A 27,530-nucleotide genomic window follows, 5' to 3' on the forward strand; every position below is an offset into this window, starting at 1 on the left:
AAACTTAAATATATAAATACATGGTATACATAGAAAACAACCGGACTGATACAAACAACCATACTCATGAATACAAACGTTTATACCGTATTAGGAATGGAACCCGCACCCATCGGAAGTAACGCGGTACACTAAACCGCTACACTACCATAAATTATGAATTAAGATTTCAAAAGAAGTGGTAATAATTTTCCTCAACAATATTACCCACATATGATTTTATATTAGAAATTCTATGAAGAAAAGCGACTTATTTACGGCAATTTTTGTATATGTCTGTTAAACAGAAAACTCATTCTGGAAACTTCTATGTAATGTAATATAAATAGCACCTGCTATTTATGCATTAGTATAAAAAAAATATGCATAACAACATAAAATGAATGATTTAAACCTCCGTTTATAATCTTCTTCATTAATGAAAAAAATATAATAAAAACAACTTGTAGAATGATAGAAAAAGAAGTAAACCATGTCCACCCAATTCTTTAGTCGGGACAGTTGACCATACCACGAATAATCGATTTGTAAACAATATAAATAATAGTTGGTATACGATTTCAAACAGTTTGTAACCCGCTACCGTGGTGTTCACTCACTACTTTGCTTATACATAACAACGAATGACAAATGAAAAAAATAATATACAAACTAAATATGTTATTTAAAATTACATTTCTGCTATGGTTTCTAATTAAAGTTGATGGTTTGAGTATAGACAAAGTGAGTGGTAAACAAAATGTGACTAAACGTGCAGTAAACAATGGTGACTTTTATCCGGATTGGGTGCCTTTCAAAAATAAACATGGTGACGAACTCGGAGAGTTTGTTCAAGTGGAGACCAAAGCAAAACCTAAGAAAAGGTTAGCGTTACCCGTTAATTTTAAACTGAAAGCTGTAGCTGAGCCTGAAGTAGATGATTATTATGACAAGGGACAAGGAGATGGGGATAGCGATGATGAATTTGAAAAGAAAGAGTGGTCGGATTTAAACAGATCTGAAAATCCTATTAATCCAGCAAAATCTATAAATCATACAGATATCTCCGATATAGATGGAGTAGTGAAAATAATAACTAAAATAAAACCTAATATTCTGGTGGATACTATTAAAAACCTTATTAAATCAAAAGATGGATCTCTCACCATAGACATGCCTGATGAAGGACAAAATGAAAATGACAGTGAAAAATCATCAGAAGATTTAAACACTGAGGAAGATAGTGAGCCAGAAGGAAGTAAAGAAAATCCTATAAAGGTAAGTAAAGATGAAATAAAAATAGCATCTATGAATAACAAGAATGAGGACAATAAAGAAACCTTAAAAAAAGAAGATAAAGAATCACATAAGTATAAAGATGATGTTGAGTATGAAGATGGGGTTTCCGAAAAGTCTCAAAAAGAATCTGCATCGGAAGATGAAAAGAGTGAGAATGAAGCTCGAAAAGCAATGATTCTTAACAGTGTTGACGAGTTAAAAGCGCGTCACGAAAAAGAACAGAGAGCGATATCTGAAAAAGTAAAAGAAGAAGAAATACACATAGAAGAACATGAAAGAAATCGAATACAGAATAAAAAAGAAATAGATAAATATGGTAATCGAAAACCGAAGTTAACAGATTACGATGAATATGACGAGAAAGAAACATCAGAAAGCGAAGAGTATACGACACCAACAATTACTACAGTACGACCAAGACGAACCACTAATAGGCGAAAATCTAAAAATGTAGATAATGGAAAACTATCAGTGTTTAAAAATCCTCGTGCTTATATGTCATATGACGACTCTGACGAACTTGTTAAAACTACAATAAAACCGAAAACAACAACAATCAAATTATCAACACGAAGCCGACCCAGATTCTCTTCACGATATAGAGCACCAATAGACAATGATGAAAGTGTTCGGATATCATTAGTCCCCGAGGAAGTCAACTCAAAGGAACCGACGCTATTCTTCCCTCAAAAGAAGAAGAATAAGCGTAGGCGTAAACAGAAAACATCTACCACTCCCAGTCCAGATAATTATGTGGCAGAAACGGTAGGAAGTACTGCTAAGGATGTAATAACAACATATGACGATACAGCAGCATCAGATACCGTTACTTCATCTATAGATACAGCTCCTTCTGCTGTTGAATCTGCGCCATCAGCGATAGAATCTGCACCATCAGCTGTAGATTCAGCCCCATCGACTATTGAATCTGCCCCATCGGCTATTGATACAGTCTCTGTAAAGTCAGATTCAGTAAAGGACGCAGTTCCAGCTTCAACTGACAAGAAAGAAGAACACAAGTCGGAAGATTACGAACGAGAATCAGGTAAGTTTAATATCATAAATAATATAATATCTATTAAAGTGTAGACACTAGTCTAGCGTTTATTTTATATAACACTAAAATAGATCTGTATTTCTTGAAGTAGGCCAGCAGCTTGTTTTCCAATTTAAATACGTACAGAAACATTAATAATATTATAAAATGGATAAATAAATGTTTTATCCTAAATTAAAGCAAAAATAGTTCTTTTATAATAATAATATATCAGGCAATTTCGACAACGTCATCTAGTACCGACAACTTACGCTAGACAACTGATACAAATTCATAGATACATTTTTTTTTAAATACTACATAATATACCTGGAAAACCTCCAGGTCGATTCAAACAATCATACTCTTCAATACAGATGTTTGTATGGTATCGGAAGTAAGTTGGTATGCAAACCGATAGACAACCGATAGAAAGCCGTCAAAAAACATAGGCATATTGGTCGCACAAATAAATAAAAATAAAATTAGAACATTCAGGTGAAACCGGGACTGGTTAGTTTACTAATAAATACAGAACGTGAAATCCTAAATAGCATTCTTTGTATATTAGCATTTAGGATCTCGTATCCGGTAAATGGAGACCTTTTTCCCTACATGAAAGCATGATCGTCAATAAACCAAGAAAATTCTCAAACAAATCACGCACTACGGGAAGTTGTTTCTCATTTTCATTTACTGAAAAAGTTTTTTGAAGATATGTCGACTAACGTTGCCTGTGAATTTTGTGTTCAATTTGTTTCCAGAATATTCCACTTATTTTATTATCCGGCCTCGGTTGTCTATCGGTTTAGCACACTGCTTATTTCCCTTGGTCGCGAATTCGATTCCTAGCACGGTTTCGGTCACGGCACAAATGGATGATACACTTGTCTGGGCTAACGGTAAACGCTGGCGGGGCAGTGGAGGATGATTGGATGAACATGAGGTCAGGTCATCCATCGTGGCAAATTCAGCAGGAATTTAAGACGATTGTTTCCAGAGGGAACCTCGTGGAAGTCAACCTGACATAGTACATTGCTAGCAATGGGGTTATTAATCCATATTCCTAAGAATCCCCTTGCACAAGAATGAATATGGTCATTTAACAGAACGCATCATTGGAATTGTTTTATCTAAACACTTTATATATAAAAATAGTCACTGAACACCGATTTATTATTCACCTTTTAATTAAAAAAAAAACTATCTACTTATAATTTATAGTTAGTTAATATTTAACAATTTCACTTAATTTGATATTAGTAGATATAACTTTTGTTAACTCATTCAGATTTTGCGCAATATCCTTTATATAATAAAATGAGATATAAGTATATATTTTATATCTCAAATTATTATATGAATATACAATAATTGCAAATATTAATTCTTAACTGAAATCTGCACTGCTCTAATTTGAAACTAATTCTCGGGTCATAATGATTCAACACAGTTTCTAAATCTGTTATTTCGTATTTTTAATGTAATTATTAAATAATTTATTAAATTGTACGAGTCTAAGCGTCGTCATAATCGTATTGAGAAACGTTAGTGAAATAGTCTCTCCTAAATTTAGTGATGTCTTTCCTTCGTCCCATGCTTTCTTTCATGAATCAGGCAATATATCCAAATAGTCTAACAGCATATTTGTAAACTATATTATGGTCAAATTACCATGATATCGGCGAGGAATGCAATTTCTTTCGAATCACGAGGTGAGATGAGTCACGATAAAGTGAATAGGATAACACTGACGTCAAAGCCAAAATATCGGACACCTTTGTGTCAGGTATTTTGGCGTTTGAGATAAATAGTATATTAAGTAGGCTCTGAATTTAATGTCATCGTAATATAAATATATATAACTCAAAGGTGACTGTCGTAGTGATCTATCAACGCACAGCCCAAACCAGTGGACGGATCGGGCTGAAATTTGGCATGCAGGTAGAAGTTATGACGGAGGCATCCGCTAAGAAAGGATTTTGATTAATTCTACCCTCAAAGAGATAAAATAGCGGATGAAAGTTATATGAAACTTTGTCAATTTTAAACCGATCGGGCTGAGAATTTGCATGCATAAAGCTACTATGACGTAGGCATTCCCTAAGAAAGGATTTTGATAAATTCTACCCTTCCATTTAAGGGGATAAATTAACGCGAGCGAAGCCGCTACAAAAGCCATGCAGCCGCTGCATGCCATTATATATATACGTGAAGCAAAAACTTTATACCCCTTTTTACGAAAAAGCGCGGACGGGGGAGTATAGAATTTCGCACACTCACAGTTTATGTAGAGAAGGAGTGTAGAATGCAAAGACTTTTTTTTAATTATGCATAAAAAATACATGATTTCCCAAAAAATCTTACACTGCGTGTAATGATGATGACTACGAACTTTCGACGTAAATTGGAACAGTAATCACAACGTTCTAAAACTACTACCAAGTAGTTTGATAAAGTGGTCTGCTAGTTAAATATCAGATACTAAACTGATATTAAACTAGCAGACCCGGCCACGCGTTGTTGTGGCTAAGGTTCTTGAATAAAATAATATTGCGACTATAAATTGAGATGTGTTTGAATTGAATTGAAATTGAAAATTTGTGTTTAAATTACACACAATGTGCAAATCTAATTTGCTATCGGTTCAGTAGTTTAGGAGTCCATCGCGGACAAACAACGTGACACGTAATTTTTTTATATAAAGATGATATTATATGTGCAATAGAGAATTTATAATATAATAATCTTTATTCACAGATACATGTATCTGTACAATATTATACGTTAGCGAAACATACATATATATTTTAGTATACAAAATAAAAAATATTAAAAACACACACATAAATCGGAACATCCCCAATTTTCAGACACTTGAATTAACATCCCTAATTTTCGTACACTTGAACATCTTTCATAATTGGATTTCGTTACATTTGGACGAGTTCACATTTAACATGTACCCACAAGTTACCCAACGGTTGTTTTCTTTTAAAATTTATTATGGGCTTTCGTAAAACACACAAATATTTATGTCCAATTGAACCCGATCGAATCCGTGGCGAATGGATTGTCTCGCAACTCTTGCGGTCCGTCGGACACTTTTTGTAATTTAAATTAATTTTAAGAAATAACTGATTTGTATATACCCTTCTGATATTACAAGTAGGGCTCCGTATCGAAGTGTCGAAACGAATTTCTATAATCGCCCGTTTCTCTCTTTAGAATAAGAATAGAATAGAAAATCATTTGTTCAAATAAACTTACATTGAAGCACTTTTGAACAGTCATCACATTTTTTTTTATCTACCGTTTCTCATCACAAGAAGAACGAGCAAGAAACTTGCATGTTATTTCTGTCTACTTTCTTTATTCTCCTCTCCATAGTTGTCTCTTTTTTATGTTACTAGATTAGCAAATAAGTTAATGACCACCATGCTAAGTAGCAATAATTGCTTTTAATTTATATAACTTATATATAAAATTATTGTGTCACAATATTAGTTACTATACTCCACCGAAACTTGACCGATTTTTATGAAATTTTATATGCATATTCAGTAGGTCTGAGAATCGGCTACTATCTATTTTTCATACCCCTTTTGTGTGAATATAAACTTCCAAATAACAAAGTTGATATAAATAGATAAGCAAAATTTATTTATCCATTGCAGAGTATTGTAACATTTTGTAACTAGTAATTTCTAGTAGGTATATTTTTAATTTCTTTCGTGGTTTGATTAATGTGGAAGTTGATTATACATTTTTATGGATGACACCAGTAGAGAACTTGAATGAAGAACCAACGAATAGGACAAAGAAAAACACAAGTATGTAATGGCTTAAATCATGCATGAATAATATACTCTTTTAAATAAAATTATTTTTTTCATCGGTTTACAATTCACTTCTTACCCTTTTTGGAGTCGGTTAAAAAGTTTTTGGTTTCTGATTTGGTTATTGAGTTTACTACAAAAATACCCAAAATTCAATATCGGTCTAACAAAGTTTGAACTGAAATTTCAAATGAAATATTTCTCTATTCTATTTCAAAACGTTAGCTCGCTGGGAAATTGTTTCGTAGCGTAACATTGTATCAGACATATGTCAATTACATTCGATTCGTTACATTCCATTCACAACCTTTGTACGGTAATGTAGACAGGACTCTGTGAGATCTTCACTAACTTTTTTCTACACTCTTATATTTTATTTAAATAGGTCCTGAAAGCTGCCTTCAATCATGAGAAAATAGAAAATACTCAACATATATTCTTTTGAACTCACAGTCAATAATGTATATTTACCACGGTTTTATTTTTAATTAAGGGTTTTCAGGATATTGTCTGGTGCTAATACCTATAGCTCTGCGCCCTGCATATATGTATTGTGCTCGCCCTTTTTCAAAGTTCGCTACCTAGACCCATCAGGGATACGATTTGAAGGATATTCTTGGTGCGATTATTTTTATCTCCTCAGGATGGAGTGTATACTTTCTAAAGGAGATATTTTCTTTATGTATGAGTAGGCTACAACCACGTAGGATGTGTAGTTTCCTCTTCAGCTTTACAATGCAAAATCTGCAGATTTACGAGTGTTAACCAATGTGAGTTCTTTTTGAACTATTCTAATGATGTTGGCTGCAGCTGGCTTTTACAGCTTCACCGATCAATAGGGGGCGAGTGTAGATAGCACTCCAAACCTGCGGAAGGACTTATAGATCTGTTGAAGGCCAACTCGACACTGCAAATTAAACTAGCTTATGGCTAAACTAGGCCTATGCACGACAAAAATCTGCAGATTCTTCCAAACTTAAGAGGAAACGCCAGTCCACATCCTATGTGGTTGTAACCCACTCATGTATGAACGAAATATCTCTTTTGGAAAGTTTACATTCTTTACCGAAGAGATAAAAACCATCGCTCCTAAGAATATCCTTCAATTCTTGTCCCTGACGGGTCTAGGTAGCGTACTCTGAAAAAGGCGAGCACAATAGATCTATGTAGGTCGCAGTGCTACAGGTGCTATAAACATCTGATAATAGTCCAAACAACCCAATAAAAAAAAAGGCCAACTCCTGCCTGATGGATACGACTTTAGTCTAAAGTCGCCGCTAGGACTTCGACTCAGACTATCGTAATTCGATTCCCGCTAGCGGGGGTTATAATTATTTTTAGTATAGTATAGAAAAATACATATATTTTTAATAAAAATTCAGCATACAAAAACACCTACTTACTGTACTTAATATTAGACATGTCACAGTTGGGATTCACATCAGGTGAGCCGGAACGTCGATTGTCCCCTGTACTATAAAAAAAGTTATTCTATCTATCTTTCTATGTATTATTATTAAAGTTTAACAAGATATATATTATTATGAAATGGAGTATCTTTCATCTCACGAAGTAGCGGGTAAGTAGCTAACACAAATACACCTTTTTTAAGCACATGCACACATTATACAAACAATCGTACTCATGAATACAAAAATTCTTAAAATGCGAGAATCGAACCCACTACCACGACTTTCTCTGTTGCTATGTTAGAGACGTAGGTACAACGTAACAAATCACCATGTTACCGTAAATGATTATCTAAATTGATTTTCGGATAAGAAAGCGAAGGTATTCTATTATACGAGTATTTGTAATTATATGCATTTATTATTCATCTTAATAGTATAGGATTTTATTATCTGTTGAGACCGCCGGTGGTCTAGCAATTTAGCATACTGCTTTATTTTCTATAGTTGTGGGTTCGATTTGTGGCAGGGTCAAACATATGTCTTTCTGAGTATGATTATTTGTATCGATCTGGGTCTATGTACATTTTATATTCTCGTGTCATAATGTTAGTTACATTACACAATCGGGAGGGTATCTCCCGAAACAGCTTATCCGATTTTTATGATTTTTTATACGCATATTCTGGTCTATTGCCGCATGCATTCTTATGAAATGTGTGAATACTATAACTATCAAATGGCATTTGTGAGTAGTTATGACGTGGTTTGATGTTTTGAGTAATCATACTCACTAAAATGTCCAGACTTGTGGCGGCGTGGTGGGCCGGGTCATTGGGCTCCCTAAAATATGGTCGATGGTGATGGCTGGCTCATCCGTCATATTCGTGTACGGGTGGAGCTTGTAGGGACTGGTCTGCTCTAATCACTATGACTGATTTCCTCTTATTAATTGTTTAACCTGTTGTTGTGTATTCAATATTTTTTTTATTTGATTATTTAATTGAATTAGTGCTAATCGGTAGTTGAATGTGTGTAAATACACACACACTTAAACTTAAATTGTAAAGTAAGAATAAAATTATTTATAAGAGCAACACACAAGTTTCTTACTCGTTCTTCTTGTGATGAGACAGCTTTCCGAATGAGCGGTAGATTAAAAAAATGTGATTTTATTCAAAAGTGCTTCAATGTAACTTTATTTCAATAAATGATTTTCTATTATATTCTAAATAAAAACATCTAAACTGTCAAAAATCAGAGATCTTTAGAATTATACTTGTATGAAACCGGGGCGTGTCACTAGTGTTATATAAATGAAACGGAAACAATAGGGTCACCAGCATCTACTTTCGACTTTCGTTTTTTCCTCACTTTCATAGTGAAGTGATTATTTACACTTGTTAGGGATGATCTCTTGCGTAACGATAAATTCACCTGAAATGTATCGAATCAGATATTCTACGTTTACAGGTCACAAATTTGAACTTTAGGGCCATGTAATTATGAATTCATTTATTGTGTTACATAATTACGCAGTGCAACAAACCTATGCCTTAAAACTCCTTCAACGCTAACTCATTCTCTGTGCACGCCGTACGACTGTGGAACTCACTACGTATGGAAAATGGTAGTGCATTTTCCATACGGAGTGGGCAATCACTAATCACTACTCCATTTTGCGCCATCCACCACATGTCTTTTCTCCTCTACCCAAACGTTGTCTGGAAGAGATCGCATAAGCGATAAGATCGCCTTTTCTCATAATCTAAATATTGTTTTCTTTTGTATATATATATATACAACAAAGTTTTTGTCACGTATTAATATTATAATTATTTTATTTTTATTTATTTATTATTCTTTATTAATAACAAAATAATAACAAATATGTATATGTTATTATTTTGCTATTTTGTTCGATAATTGAATAAAACATAAAATAAAATCGATTTTAGTGATTCTAAAGATATAATAAAAAAGTGTACGTACAAATGATGTTTTATATATATGTTAGCATTATTTTAAAACAATTAGCATAATTTTGGGAAAAATTTAATAACAGTTTAGCAATATTTTTTATTGTCGTAATAGCAACGCTGTACATAGTACTATACGAAGTTCTCACAAAGTTGTTTCACGTTATTTGTAAATTAAATGACTTCTTCGGCGTTTTTATTATTGTATTAGTACATTGAGGGATTGCACACAATCGATACACATTGGGATTCATGATTATTGCGCTTAAATCTTCAAAAACTTTCAACAAACAAACGTATAACTGTACTATAAGTTGTCAAGTGTTTACGAATGGTTGACGTCACATGCGACGCCATTGCTATTCTAGCGTTTTGGCGCGAAATTTAAATTGTATTTTTTAAAAATGAATTTTTGATCAGTCTTAAGTTTTTTTTAAAATATGATTTATTTTGTATAAAGATAAAATACAAGAACATCGAGGGGAGTTTTTTAAAAATCAGTCATCATGCCTATTCACTAGCGCCATCAAGTGCCAAGCTAAGTGTTACTGAACAACTGATATAAATACTTAGATTTTTTTTATATGTACTATATAATATCTTATATATAAAATTCTCGTGTCACAGTTTTCGTTCCCATACTCCTAAACGGCTTGACCGATTCTCATGAAATTTTGTGAGCGTATTGAGTAGGTCTGAGAATCGGCCAACATCTATTTTTCATTCCCCTAAATGTTAGGGGTAGTCCACCCTTGAATTTTTTTTTATTTTAAGGCAAAACAACGTGTGCCCAGACAGCTAGTATATATATATATATAAAAGATCCTGACCGATTTAAACAATCATACGCATGAATATAAATGTTTGTACCGTCCGAGGAAGCGACCCCGCATCCATCGAAAGAAAAGCAGTGCTTAACCAATACATAACCGAGGCAATCGTATTGTAACTACAGTCACCTTTTTCGGACAACAAATTTAATTTAATTTCAAGCAAAACCGAGGTGCAACGTTAGTAGCGATAAAGATATTCTATGAAATAGGTCGCGCGTGTAGCGTCAAATAAAATGAAACGAGAAACTACCTATTTTCTGAACGAGATGTCTCTCACACTTATTAGATTCAACTAATACATTTTCATTATAATTAGGTGCAGTCTTACTGGCGTCAGGTTTTATGACTTTGTATGGTTTATGTATTATCCTATGATTGAAGTGTTAGTGAAATTAGCATATTTTTATTAATTAATGATAATTGTTAGATATGTTGCTAGGGGCTGTATATTCAGATTTGTTATGTATATAGGTATTTTTATTATAATAACAGTAAATTGCAGACATAAATAGTATAAATTATTTAATAATGAAGAGCACAACAGTAAAGTTGGATTCCGTCTGATGTGTCGTGTCACAACGCGACAGTACGGTATCGGTATAGTACATTTAGTATGGTAACGTTTTTTTTTTTTGGATGATAATGGAATGTTGCACCCGCCTGCGCTAACGGTTTACGCTGGCGGGGCACCAGTGGAGGATGATAAGATGAGATGGGGTCAACAGTCCACATTACTAACAATCCCCTTTCCCCCTAGTATGGTAACGTTCGTACTAGTAATGCTTAATGTGTTGTGATGGCTGCGTTGTGTCTCATCAGAAACGATCCGGGCTGTTTAAGAGCGGTGGGGTGTGGTAACAGGGCGTCATGACACGTCAGACAAATGTACAAGCCCCAGTGTTGTGTTGTGACGCGTCGGTATGTCAACTTTCCTAGAGCTACTGTATTGATTTGAATCAATATCGTTCGAACGCCTCAGAATATGACATGTATATATGAAAATTGGTCATCACATCACGACACATCAAACCTATATAAATCCACCTTAAATCAGTATATCTGCAGAAGAAGCCATTTTGTAGTCTTTTTATTTTTTTCGCGCAAACGTAACGCGCCACAGATGCACAATATGTGGCGCGCAGCCGCAGTAGGATCACGAGCGCGTCATAGCTGTATGCGATATTTTGATGAATGTAAATTTGTATGTATGAATAATAATACATTTATTCATTTTTACACAATATCATTAATTTATAGCCCGTAACATCTGTGCTGTGTTACAGATTCCACAAAGGTTGGTTCAATTACACAATTTTTAATAATGAAATTCCTTTTCTAATGGCATACGCTGCAGTACTTACAAGATGATTGGATAAAGACAGATGCGTAAATGTATCGTGACAAAACCAGGAAATCACAAGGATAGTTTCCAGGGTAACACAAATCCCTTTCTATACAAAACGTGTTACAATAAAAATTTCCATCGCAACTTTGAGGCAACTAAAAAGGTTTGCTCTAGTCAGATTTTCATGACACAAGTTCATTTTAGAATTACACGTACCTGAAAATCTCGATTTTAACGAATAAAAGGACATTCATAAGAAAGTATAAAAATTGAAAGATTATGGAAGTCAATGGAATTATAATGAATTTTCAAAATAACTAAAAATACCGTTCTATTTAACGTAATAATAGAGTAAGCAGAGTAGTGCGGAACAGAAATATTTACGGTTAAATTACGATTGAAAGTATTACTATTGTATACATACACCGAAGCACGGGTGAGGGGAGACTAAGGTCTCTGAAAATAAATAGAACTAATATTGAAGAATATGTAGGTAACATAGTAATTTAATTGCATGAATCTCCTCTTCAAGATCTGGTAAAATATCTATATGGCGTGATCCACAAAACCCTCTTCATCAATTAAGCAAACTTCATCTCTTGAAGAGCCGTTGAGGTGGGAACAACCTGTTCGTTACCTATATAAAAAAGTGCACTTAAATTCAGTATCATTTCCTTTTTAAGATTACTTAAAATTTAGATAGTAATTTAACTGTAAGTTACAGGAAAAGTACAGTAATATTCGGTATAATTTCCTTTTAAAAATCGGTCTATATTTAGGTAGTAATTTTGATATGTACTAGGTAATACGGAAATGACTGTTATGCACAAGTAAGTGGTTAATTACTAACTGTCATTGCGTTACACGATCTCTTATATTAGGTCCTAACGTACGAAATTAGCGTTTTGTAAGGGAGTAACCTAAAGTCGATTTTTTCAAAATATAATATATTTATTCAATCAAAGTATAATATAAAAAAATATATAAATACCAATGGTACATCATTGCTATTTATGTACTTTTGCCATCTCATAGGTAGTTCATTGATTCCTTCACTAAAAAAAACCATTCAGACGAGATTCAAATAAGGCGCTTTGGACTGCCCCATCGGAGTTGATTTTTTCCCTTGCTATAAGTTATCCAAATTTCGAAAAAAATGGTAATCTGTTGGAGTAAGGTCCGGGGTGTACGGTGGATGTCTTAGACATTCCAATTGAAGGTAACATTATTAGGAGGTAGATAAAACAATAGTGGTAGGTAGGTAGGCAGCTACACATCAAATTTCCTTTGTATGTTTACAAATTTACATCGTTCTCTATTTTGAATTATATGTTTCAGGGGGTGGCCGTGAATACAAATCCAATCATTTTGAAGAACATTCCGAACATGGCAAGAAGGCATATGAGGTGAGTTTGTGTTTTCCTCCATATATGTTTTAAGTTTTTTAATTTTAGGTTCTTAGTTGTACATTTAAGTTATGTAAATACATTATCTGTATTAATTCAAAATATCTTTATTCAAGTAGGTCTAATGCAGACTCTTATGATATGTCAAATTTACCGTCAGCTCGAAATGATTTCGACTGACGACGAACACTGATTTGACTTTTTGCTTTTGCAATTCAAAAACAAAAAGTCTAATCAGTGTTCGTAACCTAAACAGACTAGAATAGAATAGAATATTATTTACTCAAATAAACTTCATTTAAGCACTTTTGAAAAGTCATAGTTAATCTAGCGCTCATTCTAAAAGCTGTCTAATCGCAAGAAGAACGAGCAAGAAACTTGCGTGTTGCTCTCTTAAATAATTGTAACTTTACATTTTTAAGTGAAAACGTGTGAATACAACTGTACAAAGTGTAGACTTTACTAACATGTACCTCTGTTTCCTACAAGCAGTTTCCAATGTAAGACTTATAATATAAGCTATCCTATCTTTTAAGTTGGATCCAATTGCACACAATGTTCAAATCAAATTTACAATCGGTTCAGTAGTTTAGGAGTTCATCGCGGACAAACGTGACACGTAATCAGTACATGGTATAAAATAAAGTCTCTACCGCTGTCTGTCCCTATATATATGCTTAAATCTTTAAAACTACGCAACGGATTTTGTAGTAGTGTTTTTTAATAGATAGAGTAATTCAAGAGGAAGGTTTATATATATATATATATATATATATATATATATATAATACATGCACACCCGTACGAAGCCTGAGTCAGTAGTATTTTTATATATAAAGATGATTACACTTATATCTTTATAGTTTACACGACACACCCCTACCCGATTCACTGTCAGAACACGTGCTCATAACAACTATTATAATGTATTATTAGAATGATATTAGCTATATGTTGTTTACATATATATCTACTCTTGTATACGGATACACAGTAAATATCTAATCAATCAACGGATTAGGTTAGGTCATATAAATTTTATAATTTTAAACACGTTCAAAGGTTTTATTTATATATTTTAAGTGCAAAAATGATAGATATTTTTTTAATGGAAGATAATGGAATGGGGCGCTCGCCTGCGCTAACGGTTTACGCTGGCGGGGCACCAGTGGAAGATGATAAAATGTGCATGAAGTCAAGTCAGTCTATGTTGGCAAATGGAATTTACCACGATGCTTTCTAGGAGGTTCGAGTGGGGGTCAACATTGCTAGTAAAGGGGGTATTAGTCCACGTTACTAAACATAAAAAAGTGGGCAATAGATTAAAACCTATTGCCCACTTAGAGAGAAGATAGAATAGTTAATGGTAGGATGAACTTACGTACATTATAATTGAAGGAAAGGATGGAAGGAGAAGACCAATATATAGCTATAATACAATCTATATTAGGTAAATAAAATAGAAGTCTTTATGTATGTATTTGTAATTTCAAAGTAACAGCTTTTTACTAAATGCATATGAAACATATAGAATTTTTTTTCTGTCATTTTGTTTGTTTTTGCTAATCTCTGAAACGGGATTTTTAGCTGAACATTTACTCGCATACAGCTAATGTTACAAATATGAACTCTAACATTTTCATACATAAAATAATTTATTTCCATCTGCACTACATTATTTTTTTCTTACATATCTACCATATAGCAGAGACGTGATTCTACAGATAATAAAAATATCAATTGTAGCTATATATTAAGGATTATAAGCTTAAAGTAAATACTCATATGATCTTACACAATCATAAAAATTACAACATTATATTTGTTTACCAATCGTCTTGCAAAGTATGGAATCTATCAATGAGAATGATTACATTTTTTATACAATATTTTCTTGAAAGTTTTCTATTGTATTGTATAAAAAAAATAAACATTTCTCTTCGGACTACTCTAATGCTGTTGGCCGCAGCTGGCCTTTACAGCTTCACAGAACGATAGAGGGCGAGTGCAGTTGGTACTCCAAACTTGCGGAAGGACTTCTCGAGCGGCTAAAGGCTAAGAGGCCTCATATCTTAGTCCTCTAAAACAGCTATCAAAGCAAGAGTGGTAGCACAAGTTTCACATGATAATGTGATATCGATATTGTTATTCATGTATACATATGGCTATAAACTATGATTATCATGAGTATCATGATTATACATATAAACCTTTCCTTAAATGACTCTATTGATTATAACTGCAATAAAATCCGTTGCGTAGTTTAGAAGATAGCATACATACAACGGGAGTGACTCTGTTTTATATTATGTAAAGATTATATAACAGACTAGTTAAATCCCACGATTTTTTCCGCAAGGCATTAAAATAAATAACATTTCTAGAATAAAAGTAGTCTCAGTTACTTCTGATAACATTAGTTATCTGCAAATAAAAATCCCGTTAAAATCGATCAAGCCATATCAGAGATTACTAAGTACAAATTGACAGACAGATTTTTTATTAATTTAATAATGTAAGTACCATATTTACTTTCGTATGCATTTAATAAAAAACCCTGTTAATTTTAAGTTACAAATAGACACTTCAATATTATTTATTTGTACAGATGCTTTTTAAACACTTAGTTTTATCTTGCGCTGAGTGGTACAGAATGGTTAATGTAAGTGAAAAAACTCATAAGAATCTCGTTTGTGGTATAGAGTCTTACTTTATAATTATTTATTAAAAAATAAAATTAGTTTGTCTAATGGTGCAATCCAGATTACTATAATGTATGTATAATGTGGGAATTAAAAGAAAGCAAATTTAGCGTTGTTAGATCACGAATCCTTATAGAGTAATAAATAAAATAGAGAGTGGGCTGCATTTATTGAAAAGAAAATAATTATTGGAAAAGGAAGGAGAAATACGATTTCACCCAGGAAGAACGTCTTCCACACTCCGAACACCCTAAAATAAGCAATGTAACACCAAACTTACTCACCTTTGCTCAGGAACGGCCCGATGTTTAGTGGCCACGCACTCTAGAGTGTATATTTTCATAAAAACAATTATATTGTAATAATTATATCAATAATTTTCTTGCTTTATATGAATAGTTAAAATTACGGAGCATCCTTTTTATTCCAGTTCTTATTTTTAATTGTTTTTTTATTCTATATTCGAAATTTAAGTGGCCACATGTTTTTATATGTGGCCAGTATTACCAAGTACCCTTTGCTCCAGTAAGCAAGGCGGTGATACAACCTGCTTAGATTAAGGAAGTTCGGAATACGGGACAAGCGTTGTATGTATTTTAATGGCAAATCATTATAAAAATATTTAGGGGTGGGTCAACCTTATCATTATGAAGTAGATTTAGATCGATTCTCAGACCTAGCCGATATGCACAAAAAAATTAATAAAAATCAGTAAAGCCGTTTCGGAGGAATTTGGCGACAAACGCCGCGACACGAGAATTTTGTATATAGATATACAAAATTCTCGTGTCGCGGCATATATATAAAATAAAATAAAATTGGATTGTTTGTTTGTAATATTGAAATAACGTTTTTTACTACATGCATATGAATATAAATACACCAAAATAACATTTTTTACAATTTTTGTCTGACTATCTGTTTGTTACGGCTAATCTCTGAAATGGCTGAACCGATTTTGACGGGAATTTTTTTGGCAGGTAGTTGATGTAATAAGGAGTAACTTAGGCTACTTTTATTATAGAAAAATGAAGTTAAATTCCACGCGGACGAAGTCGCGGGTGCAGCTAGTAAGATGTAATTCTGGCTCAGTTTAACAAAACCTGTGTATGACAGACTTCTTAAAAGTTACATGCTTGTTTATTATTATGAAGTTTTACAAAATAAATTGTTGCAAGCAAATGTTAACATAATTTTAATATGAAACGAGAAAGGTTACCTGCTCTATATAGAGGCGGATGTAAATAGATTTATTTAAATATTCTCAGAACAATATCACGAATACATAAACTCGGATTTATATAATCTACGTAACGAAGAAGAAGGCTATTAACGGATATTACGATGGCCTCGGTTGGCTAGCGGTTTTAGCACATAGATTTGATTCCTCGCACGGTACAAACATTTGTGTTCATGAGTAAGATTGTTTGTATCGGTCTGAGTGTTTCCTATGCATATTATATATGTATTTATAAAAAAAAGTATTCACGTCAGTTGTCTAGTGCCCATAACACAAGCTCTGCTTAGCTTGGGATTAGATGGCGTTGGATCCATCTCACTAATAATATAAATGCAAAAAAATGTGTGAATGTATGGTAATGATTCTTTCATGTAAAGACTACTGAACAGATTTTAATGAAACTTTAAAGTAATATACCTTATACAGTAGAATAACAAATAGGCTATAAATTAAAAAGGTATTTTGTAAATAGGGCGAAATATAATTAAATATCAAGTTAATGTGATGCAGACGAAGTTACGTGGGTCAGCTAGTTTACATAGTGAATTATATTGTAGCCAATGTTGCTAACATCTTTATTGTTATTAAACAAAATTATTGTATTCAAATCGTCAAAGGCTATTGTTCCATTACTATGTTTTGATTATAGAAATCTGAGGATTGTTGAGACAATCGTCGTTTAATATTCGCAGGCCAAAAGAGACTAATAATTTAAACTAGTGGTCGATTTTTTCATTTATGTAGCTGGAATGGGAAATCATTATTTACCACAGTTATTATTTATACGAAAATTTAATAATAATTGGAATCTTACCACGTTTTATTCATTTTTATTCATTTTATTCCCGATATTTCGTAAGTTGTTTCAGTCGTAGCAACGAGGACGTTTGAATGTGGATGAATATAAGCCCATAATGTTATTTACTGTCTACCCGCTGCTATTTAGTTTACCCGTTATTATAGCGGTTATAACACTACCGAATATCGGGAACTCACTAAAAATAATTAAAACGTGATGATCCCGAATCCAATGACTGTGACTTTTCTTAATTATTAATATAATAATAATTATAATTTCAAGACAATTCGCACAGCGCCATCTATATATAAGTTAAGCTAACTAAAGCCTGTGTTATGGGTACTAGATATCCGATACAAATACATAGAATTATTTTTTCGTAAATACATTCATATTATACATAGAAATCACCTAGACCGACACAAATAATCATACTCATGAATATAAATGTTTGCTGTGCCAGGAATCGAATCCGCGACCATCGGAAGTAAAGCGGAAGTTAAACCGCTAGACTACCGTGGTCGTCAAAGTTAAACGGGTATTAACACTAATAATTTGAAGGTTTTTTTTATTTATTTACTATCTACCACTATCGTTTTCTCGTAGAAAACCGTAGTGGTAAATAGCATACAGTTAATTCGTGACTATGATACGCATGTTATAGTCATCGGCTGGGAGTTCATTCCACAATCTTAAGTGTACGCGGGAGGAAGCTCTTCTAAAACCACACTGTCCGAGACCACTTAGGTCCCAACGTGAGGGGATGAATTCCCTGTCGATTGCGAGCGGCAAGAATGTAAAAGGTAGCCGTGGACATCATATCGAACAATTCTTCAGAACACAGCTATATATTCGCTAGAACACGTTTTTAAAATATATGGAATCTGTAATAAATTATTTCACGGAAACAACAGCCTGTATGTTAAAATCTTAAAAAGTATATAAATTTAATTATAAATTCTACATTTTAATATCAATTCAAACTTTAATCATTTTGTATAAATTATTTTGTGAACTCTTAAGTTGATATATTGTTACCCCTACCATGATATTTTATGTCATGCTAGCTGAACGTGCAACCTCGTCTGCACAACACTTACATGATACATGACATTTATCAATCTATTTCGCCCAATTCACACAATAGCTTTTTAAATCAAGGCCTATATGTTATTCTGATGTATAAGCTATATGACTGTAAAGTTTCATCAAAATCCGTACAGTAGTTTTTGCGCGGAAGAGTACACAAACATGCATCCATTCATCCATACTCTATTAACTTTAACATTTGTAATATTAGTAAGTTTTTAAATTAATTACATACAGAATATTACTTTTATTTAATTAATTAATAACTAAATTAATAATTAAAAATATTACATTAATTAATTAATAATACAATACTATAAATTTTAGTGAAATTAGGTATATATAGGTACTTAATAGTTATCTTTTTCGGCATATGCAATGTATATTTAAATATAAATTTCGTGATTGTTTCAGCGATTAAAGCGTAGAAACTATACATTTTATTTTTAAATTATGGTGATGATGATTTCGCCATACATAGACAATATTTAAAATTGACTAGCTGACTCCGCAAACTCCATTCCGCCTCAAAATTAAACATATCAAAGGTTTTTTTTAAGTTTAGTTACGCAATTTCTGAGCGCACCCTATTTAACAGGTATCAGCTGTTTGTATGAGAAAATAAAATAGTTGTTTTTACTATTTTATATGCAATTTCTTCATATTTTATAACCTTTTAAACCTTCCCTGGACTTCCACGGAAATTTTAAGACTAAATTTATCCAATTGGTTCAGCCGTTCTCGAGTTTTAGCGAGACTAATGAACAGCAATTCATTTTTATAATATAGACTAGTTTACCCGCGTAATTTACCCGCTTTTTTTCATCATTTTTCGTTGCAACTCCGCTTGTACTGGAAATTCTATGATGTTGTTCTGACTCGCGTAACTTCGTCTCCATCGCACTTACTTGACATTTATCATTATATTTTACGCAATTTACATAATATCTTTTTAAATTATAGCGTATAAGTTATTTTTGATGTATAAGCTATATCACTGTAAAGTTTCATCAAAATATGTACATCAGTTTTTGCGTGAAAGAGTAACAAATATCCATCCATACTCACAAACTTTCGCGTTTATAATATTAGTATGATAGCCTTTAGATAAATGCACTATCCAACAATAAAAGAATCTTTGAAATCGGGTCAGTAATACCGCATTATTTCGAACGTCATAACTCACAAATGATAAAAAGTTTGTGAGTTTCGATATTCGGTGTAAACTCGTTATTATTAGTAAATTAAAATACTTTGAAAATCTAAATAACTCACATTGCAATCTTAGTTTGGAAGTCGATTGAAAACTGAATACTATTAATTGTCTATTAACATTAGTCACAGTTTTCAAACGAGAACCGATAGGTATGTTTATAAAAGTTTGCCAAGTCAATTAACTGTCTTACAAGAAATTAGAGATTCCAACGTAATTTAAAATGATCATTGAATTAACCAGGCGTTAATATTAAATTTTACAAATCTTGAGATATTTTTTAATCACTTTTATTACTTTACAATTATTCGGTTTCGCATGGATACAATACAAATCTTTGAATTTCTTGGCTTGTTCTATATTGTAACACGCATGTATTATACATATAAATCTTCTTCCTGAATCACTCTATCTTTTAAAAAAAAGCGCTTCAAAATCCATTTCTTAGTTTTAGAGATTTAAGCATACATATGGACGGACAGACGGCGACAGCGACATAGTTTTATACTATGTAATAATAATGTAATGAAAATTTTATTTTCAATTTATTTATTTATTAGTTGGGTGCGTAGATTGACAGACTTAAATCGTGTATTTTTAATAGTTCAGTGTTAATAACACTTTTTATTAAATGCAGGGGGTCCATGAAGATACAAAAACCGCTAAAGGTCACCATGACACAGAAGACCATCTTGGCAAATATGACGACCACGCGGGCATCGACAAGCACCACCTCGACGAAAAGAATCACTATGGTGCCCACCATCATGAAGAACATGGAAAAAAACACGCTAAGGTATGATTCTCTGTCCTTTTGACCGCTGAAAAGTATTATATGATCATGCGGAAAAGATGAGATGTGCTGGCTGGTTATAATGCTTATTATTTGAATTTAGAATTATCTATTTTGAATAATATTTTGGCGGGAAAACAAGTTCGTCAAGTAAATATTTTTAAATTATTTATACGAGGCAAACATGTGTGCTTTGTCTTATGTTTTTTGAAAATGGGATTAAGGTAACTTTCTTTTAAATTTTAACAAGAAGAATCTGACAAATAGAACATAACTGACAGGCTTTTCATAAGTGTATCAGTTATGTACAGACTTTAGAACACTAAAAAAAGGGTTGTCTTTTGCCTGATACTCACTTATTTACATAAATTCATACCCCCCTCCGATCGATCCCCCGTCCAATTCAAACGGGGATCGAAATTACGACGGCCTGAGCCGAGGTTCGAACACCTAACTTTGCCCTCAGACTAAAGTCGTATCCGTCAGGCAGGAGTTGGCCTTCAGCCGCTCCATAAGTCCTTCCGCGGGTTTGGAGTGCCATCTGCACTCGCCTCCTAACGTCCGGTGAAGCTGTAAAGGCCAGCTGCGGCCAACAACATTAGAGTAGTCCGAAAAAAAAATCATACATAAATTAAGTAATTTCAATGCCATACATATAATAACCTATACGTGACATATTTTTTATTTAAAAAGAACATATTACAATAAAATAACACTCATTCTCTATGATTTAGAGGTAATAATATGCTCTCTTCTATATCATTTACAGGTAATATGTTTTTAGATGAATTATTGGGAAGTAATGTTATTCTAATTTTAGTTTTAATTTAATTTATTTACTGATAAACCCTATCCGTATACAATAGATACAATTAATATTTCTGGTGACAAAATTATTATAAACAAACTCATCTTTGATTATAATTCGGCGGAGCTACATAATACGAATCTCCTTTATTTTTATGGTAACAACAATTTATGGTAAACTTGCGTGTTTACCATAAATAGTTGTTACTATAAAAATCTTTACCTTACCGCTAGCACTTCGTTTCCGAATAGCATATGATTAACTATAATAATGTCGCAAAAATCTGAAGAAGCTTGTTTAACCAGAATAAAATTCTCAGCTGTAAAGTCCCGAATGGTATACAATAATGAATATAAAAATCTCAACCATAAATTCGATGACGGAAATCAGGTAAGTTATATAACTTAAAGTACATACCTTCAATATTTTAATACCACTATTCTCTAGTATGAGGAGTCGGGCAAACATTCCAAGGGGCACAGCACAAAAGGTAGCCACGACATCCACAAGAAAGAAGAATACGAGAAGAAAGTGGAGTTTTTCGAAGAGGAAGGGGATTCCGCAGAAGAAGAGAAACATGGCGGTTATGCTAAAGAGAAGGAACACGCAACGGTAAGTCAAACTCCTTTGATTAGTTGTAACTCTTCTGAATCTTAAATGTACGAGGCTTCTTATAAAACTAAAGTTATTTTTAGCACATTTAATAAATAAAACTTAGTTTAAACTAAGTTTTTAGATGATAACATATCACGTACAGCAATCAACACTACAGCTGAAGATACCAATCTTCACAGGAAAATATACCCATTGTTATGTATGTATTTACAAAAAATATATATATCTAAGTATATTACAATAAGATACCAAATGATATATTGGAATTACCCTTAAATAAATTCAAAATAGTTGTTAAACCATATTTACTGAGCAAAGCCTATTACTCACTAAACGATTACTTGAAAGACGAGCGTGCATGGCAATAGTTGTTCATGCACTGGATTTCATTCATGCATCATTTAATTTTAGACATAGACACCTATATAAATATTAAATTATAAATAAACTGACTTTTAAAAAAAGAAATTCAATAAAGATTCGTGCCAGTTCTTCTCAATTGGATCTATATAACGGACGGTAGCGAAAAAATTAAAATTATAATGTAAAAATTTGACGTTCATAAGCGGCTAAAATGTCCTACATGAATAAATGATTTTGAATTTGAATTTAAATTAACTGATAGACTAGTACCCTTATGGTCTACTATACTAGTCTATCAGTTTTCATAACACAAGCTCTGCTTACCATGGGACTAGATGGCGATGTGTTAATTGTCCAGGGTTATTATTATCAAATTGGACCAAAATTTAGAAAGTAACTAAGATGACTTTGCTCTGTCTACCTCCGTACAACTAAAAAAACTGAATACTCGAATGTCCTTCACCCCTAAATCGGATCGAGGGAAATCGATTCATCGGCATCCAGAATCGATTACAAATCGTCTCTCCAAAACACTCGCAATCGTTGAGAAAACATCTGATGATCAAATTGAAATTGATTTCACACATTAACAACCGTTGAAGGATGCAAGTCTATTTTTAAATAGTAAAAATGCTAGCGAATGAAGTAGTAAAGTAATTTCTTAGTTCAGCACGACTTTCAATATCGACGGCCTCAGTGCTCTAGCGGTTTTACACATCGCCGTATATCCGATGGTTGCAGGTTTGATTCCACGTACGGACAAACATTTGCATTTATGAGTACGTTTGTATATAATACTCGGTCTGGGTGTTTTTTATGTATATCATGTATGTATTTATTTAAAAAAATGTATTTATGTACTTATATTAATAGTCTTTTTTCTTGTGGATGATAATGGAATGGTGCGCTCGCCTACGCTATCGGTTTACGCTGGCAGGGCACCAGTGGAGGAAAATGATCGTGAAGTAAGGGCAGTTAGCTCATCGTGGTAAATTCACAAGGAATTTATCACGATGTTTTCCAAGGAGAACAGCATGGAGGTCCACCTGATGTGGTACATTGCTAGCAATGGGGTTCTAAGTCCAATGTGGACTTAGAACCACAACCACAACCATCAACAATTCCCTTCCTAGTATAGTACCCATAACACAAGCTCTGATTAGCTTGGAACTACATGGTGCTGTATGAATTGTTTTGACATATTCTTATACTACATTACGGTGTACGTTAAAAAAAAGTTAAATTCGATATAGTGATGATATGTTAGTTTCTTGAGGGACTGCATGAAGGTGAATTTATAGTAATAATATTTTATAAATATATTTTTCCCGTTCTTTTTAAGAAATTCTAAATAGGATAAAAATTATTGCACGAACAAATGTCAATTCGAAATTATGAAGTAATATTATGCTAAGAAATTCCAATTACGTTAAAAAAGATTGCACAAACAAATGCTAGTTCAAAATTTCGAAGCAATATTATATATTTCATTCTGTATGACATAACGCAATAGGTTCAGAAATTCAAAATCATTTAATATTCTTTCACTACAATACACGTTTTTTATGCGTATGAACTGAACTGAACAGTTCTTTTCAACTGAAGTAGCGAACTGAACAGTTTTCAGTTCGATACTTCAGTTGAAAAGAACTGGCAAGAAACACAACTGGTGCATTTTAAAAAATCAAACTATTTAGATATATCTTATGTACATTTTATATATTTGCAAAGTTCTTAGATTTCGTATTCCATAATCTTGATATACAATTGTTGTCTAATATATATAAAACTAGCTGTTCCCACGACTTCGTCCGCGTGGAATTTAACTTTATTTTTCTAAAATAAAAGTAGCCTAAGTACTCCTTATTACATCAGGTACCTGCCAAAAAAAGTCCCGTCAAAATCGATCCAGCCATTTCAGAGATTAGCCGGAACAAACATACAGATAGAAAAAAATTATAAAAAATCTTATTTTGGTGTATGTAAGGTATTTATATTCATATGCATGTAGTAAAAAACGGTTATTTCAATATTACAAACAGACACTCCAATTTTATTTATATATATAGAACTCAATATAACAATAAACGCAAACATGTATTATCTATGTCACAGATAACATAATATAACATTCTATGCTAACCTTTTTTATCGCTGGCCAAAAAGAATTGACTCGTTCGTTATTAAAAAAAAAACATCGACTCAAAAAAGGCGGGAACGAAACACGTTTTCCCGCCATTATTCTTCTCTACTAATTTGTATTGCATAAAACCCCGACCGTCACAAATTAATTCTGTTTTTAATATAGTCTGGCCTTATTTTTTGTACATTAAACCGCATTATCTGATATCTATTGAGTGTTGTAACCCATTGACGCTCATTTTCGTACAATTTTTGCAATAGTGAAGATGAAGGTCAATGACATTGGTTGGTTATATTTTTTTACAAGGCTTGGGTGTTTTTATTTGGTGACATTTGGAGTGCACGCAATTTTAATTACAAAAAATAAAACACGGCAAAGGAATTTAATCATAATGTTTTATATTGAAATCTATACATATAAATAAAATTGGAGTGTCTGTTTGTAATATTGAAATAACCGTTTTTTACTACATACATATGAATATAAATACGGTACATAACACCAAAATAACTTTTTTTTAAATATTTGTCTGTCTGTCTGTGTATCTGTTTATTCCGGCTAATCTCTGAAATGGCTGGACCGATTTTGACGGGACTTTTTTTGGCAGATAGTTGATGTAATAAGGAGTAACTTTTATTATAGAAAAATAAAGTTAAATTCCACGCGGACGAACTCGCGGGAACAGCTAGTAATAAATATGTTTGGCAAATTATCATTTATTCATGGCAGGGCATGTAATGCGTAGGAATAAAGAGAATGTTTGAAAGAATGTGTTATATATGTACGTGGATGGTTAAAAGGGCAGAGGAAGGCCGAAAGGGAGTAAATAACGAGATGACTGCGAACAGAGATGAATGGAAAAGAAGAACATATCATGCCGACTCGAAATGAATGGACTATGGAAGAAGTAGATGATATATTATGATGAAGGCAGGTCCTTCGAAATAATAATATATGATAGCTAGGTACCACAAAAGTGATTTTACGTCGTTTTCGTTTAGTTTAAAGTTCTTAGAGTCAGCGACATCTAGTCCCAAGCTAAGCAGAGCTTGTGTTACGATTACTAAACAACTGATATAAATACTTATATATTTTTTCTGTAAATATATACTTAATATATATTGAAAACACCCAGAATACAAAGAATCATACTCATAAATATAAATGTGTGCACCGTGTGAGGAATCAAAGCCCCGATCATCGGAAGTGAAACAGCGTGCTAAACCTCTAGTCCACGGAGTTGAAGTTAGTCTACAGTTTCCGTTTTGTAATCTTTGTTTCTCATAAATTCAAACTAAGAGCGCTTATCGTGGTTTATATTAAAAAATAAAGTTAAAAATCTTAACTTACCTCGTAGTTATAGCAGATTACACTAATGAATAAAGTTCTATTGCGTTAGAGAAAACTAGTTAAGTTGCTGGTTTTTTATATGACTTTATGTACCGATTTCAAAATAACTAGATGATCCTACCTTTAATATACTACCTTTTTAATTAATTAACCAATTATTTTTAAAAATGATACTGATAGAGTTCGTACAAACAGTTATAAGACTTTAGTAGTCTCGGCTCTATGCGTACAACGGCCCAAATAAGAGACAGTAGAGTTAGTACAAACAGTCATAAGACTTTAGTAGTCACGGCCCGTTGCATGAGCTGCGCGAACGAAGTAGTGGGCACAGCTAGTAGAAATAGAAATAGAAATAGAAATAATCTTTATTCAAATAAACTCATTACAAGCACTTTTGAATAGTCATATTTTGATTCTACCACTCATTCGGAATGCAGATTCATCACAAGAAGAATGAGCAAGAAACTTGTGTGTTGCTCTTTTTAATAGATGTTTTTTTTTTACATAAATAATTACAGTGTAACAAGTAAGAGGCATGCGACAATCAACATAGAAATCGCTACGCACTCATTATTAGTGTAATCAGATAATATTGTCAGTGCTATGTATTTAAAATTTTTCTAGAAAAACATTATTATCGTTAACGAATTCTTCAATTTTATAGTAAGCTTTTTTGCAAAGGAAGTGTTTTATTTGACATTTAAATCTTTTTTCTGGCAGATTTATAACAGACTCTGATATTTTATTGTAAAACCTTACGCAATTGCCATAAAACGAATTACTAACTTTAGCCAAACGACATTTAGGTAAAATCAGTTTGTTATTGTTACGTAAATAATATAGTAAATAATAAAAATGATGGTAGATGATGAGTAATGATGACTTAACAATATTTAATCAACAATTTTGTAATCTGCAAAATTGTTATCGTAATGTTCTAACCTTTAAAAAAAAAGACACGCCTCTTCATGTATATCGCATGCACGCCCCGTGTTACTGTACTAATCTACGTAGTTTTTTTTACGATAGGCCTTGTTTTTTACGTAACTGGAAAGAAAGCTGGAGATTAAAGATAGATAATTTATTTAATAATAATAATCTGAGGACAATTCACACAGCGCACTCCAGCGTCACACAGATCCAAGTTAAGCTAGCTAAAGCTTGTGTTATGGGTATTAGTTATCTAATACAAATATAGATATTTTCCTTTTTGTAAATACATACGTATAAATAGAAATCACCCAAACTGATACAAACAATCATACTCATGAATACAATCTTTGTGCCATG

At 32.7% G+C, this 27,530-nt stretch overlaps 1 protein-coding gene across 1 annotated transcript in view; it reads left to right on the forward strand.

The window, feature by feature from the left end:
- Positions 1–657: 657 nt before the first annotated feature.
- The window catches only part of LOC131854016 (uncharacterized), a 41,561-nt gene continuing 14,688 nt past the window's right edge, over positions 658–27,530 (forward strand). The window contains exons 1-4 of the mRNA XM_059205139.1: positions 658–2,323; positions 13,058–13,125; positions 20,806–20,964; positions 22,217–22,381. Of these exons, the coding sequence (XP_059061122.1) occupies positions 658–2,323; positions 13,058–13,125; positions 20,806–20,964; positions 22,217–22,381 (2,058 nt within the window). The remainder of the gene's footprint in view (positions 2,324–13,057; positions 13,126–20,805; positions 20,965–22,216; positions 22,382–27,530) is intronic.

Source organism: Achroia grisella, unplaced genomic scaffold (genome assembly GCF_030625045.1).
Source record: "Achroia grisella isolate CSIRO2021 unplaced genomic scaffold, CSIRO_AGI_Agris_v1 utg918, whole genome shotgun sequence".
NCBI lineage: Eukaryota > Metazoa > Arthropoda > Insecta > Lepidoptera > Pyralidae > Achroia > Achroia grisella.